This window comes from Diorhabda sublineata, chromosome 5 (genome assembly GCF_026230105.1).
Source record: "Diorhabda sublineata isolate icDioSubl1.1 chromosome 5, icDioSubl1.1, whole genome shotgun sequence".
Classification (NCBI taxonomy): domain Eukaryota; kingdom Metazoa; phylum Arthropoda; class Insecta; order Coleoptera; family Chrysomelidae; genus Diorhabda; species Diorhabda sublineata.
Genome location: NC_079478.1, coordinates 11,332,524 through 11,341,036, shown reverse-complemented (window position 1 = coordinate 11,341,036; position 8,513 = coordinate 11,332,524). Strand labels below are relative to the sequence as shown.

Sequence of the window (8,513 nt, the reverse complement as noted above, 5' to 3'; positions counted from 1 at the left end):
AACAGATCGCTTTCATGGTTGTTAGTAAAATAGATCTGAATTCCGCAAAAGATAATACATATCTAAATTGTCGTCGAAATTTGCAACATTATGAAAGTATTAATCAATATACAGTTTTTTTATTCAGTATTTACTATTTTAGGAAAATATAATATGATAATATTCCTGACGTTCAACTTATTGTAAAATATAATATTTAAATTACAATTTAACAATTTTGTTAAAGCATTTGGTCTGTATTGATGATGGCCATGAATTTTCATACTCATAGTTTTTGTCATGTTTGTAGTTATTTTTTTTATCTTATTTCCCTGATAAATCTAAAGAAGTGCTTCACAGTTTAATCAACATCATTCTGTCAATTTGAGATGTGAAACTGTAGTATTAGCCAGCACTAATAGTTTCATTCTATTTGATGTGTGTTTGGTAGGGATAAATCTTGGTCGATTTACTCCCTACCATAACATTTATTATCTGTGTACAAGGAAGTGGATCGTCTTTGTTTATGATTTCTGGGAAGGACTGACATAAACAGAGAACTTCCAGTTTGTAAATTAGTCGTTCAAAGTCTTTTCACAAGTAAGCTTGCAATATTTTTGGAAAACACTTTTTGAACATATTATACAAATTTTTTTATCGATCGATTAATAAAATTTTGATAAAACAAATAACGCCATTGTGTGTTTGACCATTCGTAAATAGTAATTAGATTAGTTAATTTTCTTTGTCTACTATTAAGTTTAATTTAATAAGTTTCTTTTATTTTTCATTATTTATTGCATTAAAAAAGTTTGTAATAATTGTATATTTTTTCAGAATATAGAATGAAGCTTTTACTACTTCTTGTTGCCATTTTTGTGGGCAGCCAAGCTGTTTCCTTTGTTGACCTGGTTCAAGAAGAATGGACAGCTTTCAAGGTCAGTATATTATTTTTTTGTATAAACGAATTAATAAAAATATACCTATTTGGATATTCAATTTATTGAATATTTTAACTTTAATTTTGTTGCTTGATTTTATATTATTATCTAGAAAATATTTTTTCTATCAGTACTGTTTATTTTGTTAAAATTTCATCACTAGTACTATTTGGAAATACTAATAATTCAATATTTGTTTTCTTAACAATACGGGATGCCTCTAATATATTTTTAAAAAATTTCTAGGTGAATTTTTTCTGTATGGTGTAATACCCCGTCATTCAAAGTCTCAGAGGGCATTACTCCATTCTGAAGTGATTCAACTATATTGAAATCGATTGACAAATTACGATTTTTTCCTTTAACACTCAATAATTACAGAGATGAAAAAATTTTTCATTTTTTAACTACCAAACAAAATTAGTACATCCAAGTTTCAAATCTATTGTTTCTCATAGAACTATTTAAAATTTAATGACAGATGTTTTAAGTTCATAAACATGAGATTTCATTGGGATTTGGAAATTATCACAAAATAACCAGGGGTTATCCATTGAGGCTATAAATAATTTGATAATGTCATGTTTGCTTGACCCATATCATTGATAGTTTTATTTATTTTATATAATTCCAAGTGTACATTTCTTTGTAAATAAAATAAAATGTAGTTTTTATCTACATGGAGACAAAACATTCCAGAAACTCAGTGAAAATGATAAATTCTGATAGTTTGTTATAAATATGGAAAATATTATTAAGAGACATAAGAAAATCATCTGGCATTTGAGTCTAGCTACTGAGATATTCAATGCCCCTGATACTTATTTCTCAGGGTGATTTTTGTAAAAACAAAACTAGTTGCTATTTGTATGGCCTGTTTAATATAGGATTGGAAAACGATGTATTTCCGTGACCTTTTTCCTGTCTTTATTTTTTGTATTTTATTCCATTTTATCTTCTCTTCTATATTTCTTTCACAATCTAAAGTAATATATTCTATTTAGTCATGATTTTTCTTTCATCATAAATATAAATAGCAAGTAATAAACTGAATTTTCAAATTAACTCCAATTTTGGTGTTTTAAAAATTATCCAAAATATCTCATAAATTCTTGCCTTTGTTCATAAGATATTCAAAGACAAAGGTAAAAAACAGCATTTTGGCATTATCTTCCATTCTGTTACACTCATGATATTAATAGATTATCCATTACTAACTTGCTTTCCAACATCAAACATTCAATTTCTAAAAGAAATGTTACCCTTTTACCACATGTTGGACTATGGAGTGGGTGGTTGTCTATGTTTCAGAGGTATAACTCTTAAAACTATAATTGTAGTGGTATTGCAATCTAGTATCCAGTATTTTTGTATTCCCTTTGTTTCTGCATTGAATGGTAGTTGACATTCTTAACGCCAATATTTCAGTCAGATGGGGTTGTCTACATTTTAGTGGTAGCTCACTGAATATTTTAAATTATTGAACCTTTGCCTGACATTTAAAATCAACGATCTTCTTTCTTTTTGGAACACCTAGACTAGACCAATAAGGGTCTGAGTGTATATCAGGAGATAACTAAAGTCTGATACATACAGGAGCGCTATATTTGGAGAGTGATATATTGCAGAAATGCCTGCGTGCAGGACAATATTGTTCATGAAGGAAAATCGAAAATAAAGCAGGGATTGTCGCTTTATATCAATAAATTATATGTATTATAGAAATTATCTTAATCTTATAATTACCACAATGTTCATGCAAAGCACAACTATAAATACTTCAAGAACCAAATACCTTGGGGTGGTAGCATTTTAGTAATGTTTTAGATATTATTTGACTAGTTCTCCAAAGCCATGTCGAGCTGCCACAATAAAAATTTTCATCCCCAGTCAACTGGAATTTCTGTTGATATGCTGAAGCAGGATATCCTCAGTAGATGGCGGATTTTCTATGATCTGTACATTCATTGTTAACAAGACCATCCAACATGCAGTTAGCAAGTTGTATGTTTTAGCTCTTATAAACAAAAATGTACTTACTCAATGTCGATTTTCATTGCAAAATGTTGACCTTAATAATAAACTTACAAGACAATAACAAATTTCTTTAGTACATGTTCAATAAACCCTAAAAAGTAGGCTAACCTTTAATATTGGCTTTAAGTTAACAATGTCAGAACCTTATGATGCAGACACATAGCAAAAAATATCACATACTGAGTTGAAATAGTACTTCAATAATGGTTTCACGGGTTTTGCTCTTGAAAAGTTGGCAATCATAAGGCCCTGGATATGGTACCAACATGGCCCCACTTCTTGAATTGAAGGTATGAGTGTGTGCCATGTTTGTGCCAAGTGGACAGCGCCATCACGAAATGCATTGCGGTCGCGGATATTATATGCACCTATCATAAAAATTGTATGGTATAAAATTTGCTATGAAGTTTATTTGATTGTTTTCATATTTGGTTATGTCTGAAAAATTATTCTCTCTCTCCCTAAAATTTTATCTTGAAACCTTATGTATAAAAACCAACCATTAGTTTTTTCAAAAGATTAAATCCCAATCGTTAATACCAAGAAAAAATTATTTGAATAATTTTTTGATAATTACTACATCAACACCCTTTACTCTTTTATAAAATATCATTTTTTTTGTAATCTGACCAGTGTAGTAACCCAATAAGTTTCTGCCTTTGTAATTTGAAACAGTTGACATTAAAAAGATATTTTAAATTCATAACCTTGGCAACATATTATAACAAATTTTTGATGCCTTTGCTATTAAAACCGCTGTCTTCCTGAAAAAATATTTGATGCTTATTACAATTATACTAGCTTGCATTCCCAGAATCTGAAACTTGTTTTTTTAAGATAACCCTAATTGTTGTTTTGTTTGACTTGATTGAATTTGTATATGGTCACATATGATTCATGTTTCATGGAATTATATTCTTGATAATAGAGTTAAATTGATTTATTTCAGATATATTATCACTGTTTTTTTAATAATCATAACTTACATTAGTCATTAGTAATAAATGGCATGAATAGGTCATATTATTCACAGGTACTTGATATAAATTGTCAAAACATTATTAATAGTACGGCAACTATGGAGGGTCCTGTAGCCGTTTCATTCTCCCCTCAGCTTTAGAGCGTTTCCCTATTTTTTTATGCATAGAATTGATTTTTTGAGAGTGCCGAGCCCGAATCTGGTCCAGTAGTTTGTTATAAACAATTTAATTTTTTATAAAGCTATAACTCTTAAACAAAAAGATATACAAAAAAAGTTTCAAATAAAAAAGAAGATCTACAATAAAGGTCTCTACAGTTTTGTGGCAAAAAATCAATATTTAAAAACTTATGGTCAATTTAATGCAAAATTATACATATGACAATTTGTACAATCAAACTTATGTAACTTTTTAACAGATAATATTTAAAAGGTCTACTACATCTCATTTTGAAGCTTAAACTTTAACGTTTAAAATAAGCTGCTTTAAATATTTATACGTCATTTAGGAACCAAGTAATGATTGATGAGAGAAAAAACGTTAATTTTGTGTAGAGACCTTTTTGTTTATGTGTTATAGCTTTAAACAATTAAATTGTCTATAACAAATTACTCGACCAGATTTGGGCTAGGACCCTCAAAAAATCGATTCCACTCAAAAAAAAATATGAAAACGCTCTAAAACAGAGTGGAATATGAAACGGCTACGGGACCCCCCAGCTGCTGTACTTAAAGTTGTTGGAAATTAGTCCGTGTTTTAAATATTCTATTTCTTACATCCAATCATATTTGTATAATAGACAAACCCTCGAGTTTTGAAATTTGGATTTTATTTTAAATTGATTCAATGCTTTTGACTTTTTGCAATCAAAATTGATTACAGTACTTATACACACATTCATATGAATTGAGGATTAAATCATAATCTATTATTGTAGGCAACTCACCAAAAGACTTATAACAGTGCTACAGAAGAAAAATTCCGATTAAAAATTTTCATGGAGAATTCACACAAAATTGCCAAGCATAATAAACTCTACGCCATGGGACTTGTTGACTACAAACTTGGTAAATAGTTTTTTTTTGTTGAATTTATATTATAAACAATAGATGTTAAAATGAAAACAAGATGAAACTAGCTCATACAAAAAAATTCTAGATGGAAAATAAACATATTATGCTGCATTCAATGTACGGATTGTTCTCTTTCTGTCTTTTCATGCAATTCAGTCTGTTTCTTTATTGTGCTTCATAATTATTTTATAGCTCAATATATTATAGAATGGATAAAAAGTTTTGCATTTGTTTCTACTTCCTCTTGTTGATCCTTGTCTCAACATCTGCTTCAATAGGTTTATTTTCCCAATATATTATTCAATCAACATGATCCTTTATTGTCTTTATGTATTCCATTACTACCTTTATTGTTATTCTGTAAACTTATCAAACATGAGATCCATTGTTGCTTTCACATCCACTGATGACCACCTTGTTTCATGTTCCTATTTTTAATAATTCTCAAATATGATGTTAATATCTTCATAAATAGTTTCTTTGGCAAATATGTTCGTTTATTGTTTGCATATAATCTTAAACTTTTCTGAATCTATTAATTTTTTTCTCATATTATTGCTATTCAATTTGAACAACTCTGGTTTTACTTAGTCTCAAACTTCTCAAAACAAACTGTGACCTTTTACATTTGTCTTGAATGTATAAAAAAATTGAGTATTAATTTTATGTTATAGGTTTGAACAAATATGCTGATATGCTCCACCACGAATTCGTCCAAGTAGTAAATGGTTTCAATAAAACTAAAAATTTATTAAGGGGACAAGATATGGAAGATTCCATCACTTTCATACCTCCAGCTAATGTAAAATTACCCGATAGTATTGATTGGAGAGAACTAGGAGCAGTAACCAATGTTAAGGATCAAGGCCAATGTGGATCTTGTTGGAGTTTCAGTGCTGTAAGTATATAATACAATCAAAGTTATCAATACTGAACTCATTTCTATACTTATATAATCAAATCTTATATAATGATCACTGGCTCCTGCTTTGATATAATCATTTCCTATTTAATTTTAAAAACATTGCACACATGTAATCCAGACAGATATATAACCTCTTGTCTGTAAATTGACTCATCTCCTGATGGGATCCATTAGGATCTGTTAATCATCTGGTTGGTTGATACAAAGCAAATCATAAATTTCGATGCCCAACTTAGTATAATTGTATTCATTAAGAATTATGGTACACAATCCTAAAGGGGACTCACATCATAGTTAATTGACTAAAGTGTTCCTTAGACACTTGAAATTCCATTAACGTATCAACTGTGACTAACGACCATACATATTATTTTTAGTTTTTTGTCCAATAGGATTTTAGTATTTAAAAGCATTATGTAAACAAATACAAGGTCTTTTAATAGTCTGGAATTCGTTGAGTTGTACAACTTGAACTTTCCATTTTGTGTCAAGTCAGAGTCATCAAAACAGTTTATAATGTCATTGTCAATATTATTGACCTTCCCAGTATGTAATTTCGAATGGTGCTGCGGGCTGAGGACACAAAATAAAAAAAACTGTCCAAGAGTTTTTTAAAATGCCAACGTTTCGATCTTTTATTCATTCAGTTTTATGTATATCAGTTCGCTTATGGTTCTTTTTGTATATTTAGGTTCTTTATCCAGAATTTTTACATCATCAAAATTAAAATTGTGACCATTGGTGAAATGATGTTGGGCCAGAGCTGTTTTATCTTTTTTGTTGTTATGTTCTCGTCAATCATATTCAAGCTGGTATATTTTGGATTCCAAATACTGTTTAGTCATCCCAATGTAACTGTTATTGCAGTCTAAACAATTAATTTTATAAATTACAGTTGAATGTAGGTGTTTTGTCTTAGATATGTGTGAATAAGTTGTCAATTTTGTGCATTCACACATTCAAAATTACAATTTATAATGCTTGATGACTCCAAAACTAGTGACAATACAAAAAAAGATAGAGCTGAGTAAATATCAGTATCTGTTATATTGTACAAAATACATCACTTGATAAGTTTACGAGTGATAAAATTGTTTTTTTTTTAGACCGGATCTCTTGAAGGACAACATTTTAGAAATACTGGTAAATTGGTATCTTTATCTGAACAAAACTTGGTAGATTGTTCAGGAAAATATGGCAACAATGGTTGTAACGGTGGACTTATGGACAATGCTTTCCGTTATATTAAAGCCAACAGAGGTATTGATACTGAAGCTTCATACCCATACAAGGTGTGTGTTTTATTTTAGTTAAATAAAATTTACTCTTTTGATGCCATGAACATTGATATTGTTGTTCTAGAATTGGTTTGTCTGCTTATAAATTTTATTTTTCAAAATTTCTTTTAGGCTGAAGATGAGAAATGCCACTACCAACCCAAATTTGTAGGTGCCACAGATAAGGGTTATGTTGATATTCCATCAGGTGATGAAGAATCTCTAAAAGCAGCTGTAGCAACAGTAGGTCCTATTTCTGTTGCCATTGACGCCAGTCGCGACACTTTCCATTTATACCGAGATGGTTAGTAAATTTTTATTATGAAACCTATGATTTATTTTAGATATTACATTATTGGTATTTACTTTTATATTACGTTACAGGTGTTTATTCTGATCCTGACTGTAGCTCAGAAATGTTAGATCATGGTGTACTTGTTGTTGGTTATGGAACTACCAAAAGTGGAATCGATTACTGGATTGTAAAGAACTCGTGGGGTCCATCTTGGGGATTAGATGGTTACATCAAAATGGCAAGGAATAAGAATAATGCTTGTGGTATTGCTACACAAGCAAGTTACCCTGTTGTATAATTATTTATATAAGAAAAATCTCTTCTGCTCTCAATTTTTTTGTAAACTTTTTCTTTATGAAAATGTCTATTTTTTGATATTATCTCTCCATATACTTCATTTATTACATTCTCTATGAATAAATTTAACCCTCTACTGCATGAATTTGAGAAAAATGTAAAAAATATTTGATTGTTGTTCAAGTTTTATTTGGGGACAAAATTTACTACAATAATGGAAAAGATTTACTTACATAAACTGAGAAAAAAACAAAGGTCGTAAATGGTTTGTTTCGTATGCGCCCAAACAAATTTTAAATAAAAAAAGTTCAGACATATATGGGTTCGTATGAAGAATAACGTACAAAATAAAAAAAAAATTTTTAATCATGAAATGCCGATAAAGTTTCGTTTGTCATTGTAATATGAGAAAACCATGCATTTTCTACACTGACGTTAGACAAAAGGCATCACAAAATATTTTCGTTTTGTCAACGTAACAATTGAAAAGTCTACCATACACCATATAGTTATTGCTTGTACAATATAAAGTGAACACCATATTAGAACTTGTTGACTATATATGGATTTTTATGTGGTAGAGGATTAAGTTAATATGAATTTTTATATATTTTACTTTTGTGATGTATTTTAAGATCATATGAATAGTAGTATTTTGTAGTTGTTTAATCTTAAGACCGGCTGTGCCACTTTGTAGTTGAAAATAAAC

The 8,513-nt window shown here is 29.4% G+C and overlaps 1 protein-coding gene across 1 annotated transcript; it reads left to right on the top strand.

Annotated features, from left to right (window-relative positions):
• Positions 1-342: 342 nt before the first annotated feature.
• LOC130444543 (cathepsin L) lies at positions 343-8,133 on the top strand. Its single transcript, XM_056779738.1, has 7 exons — positions 343-579; positions 817-917; positions 4,875-5,004; positions 5,685-5,908; positions 7,042-7,227; positions 7,345-7,516; positions 7,597-8,133. Exons 2-7 carry the CDS (start codon positions 825-827, stop codon positions 7,803-7,805), a joined length of 1,014 nt encoding a protein of 337 aa, XP_056635716.1. The 5' UTR covers positions 343-579; positions 817-824; the 3' UTR covers positions 7,806-8,133.
• Positions 8,134-8,513: the final 380 nt, after the last annotated feature.

Bases quoted from the DNA above. Each gene is read 5' to 3' on its own strand.
- LOC130444543 (XM_056779738.1), top strand. From the start codon at position 825: ATGAAGCTTTTACTACTTCTTGTTGCCATTTTTGTGGGCAGCCAAGCT. The intron at 7,228-7,344 runs GTGTGTGTTTTA...AATTTCTTTTAG, and splicing joins AAGCTTCATACCCATACAAG to GCTGAAGATGAGAAATGCCA. The intron at 7,517-7,596 runs GTTAGTAAATTT...ATTACGTTACAG, and splicing joins TTTCCATTTATACCGAGATG to GTGTTTATTCTGATCCTGAC.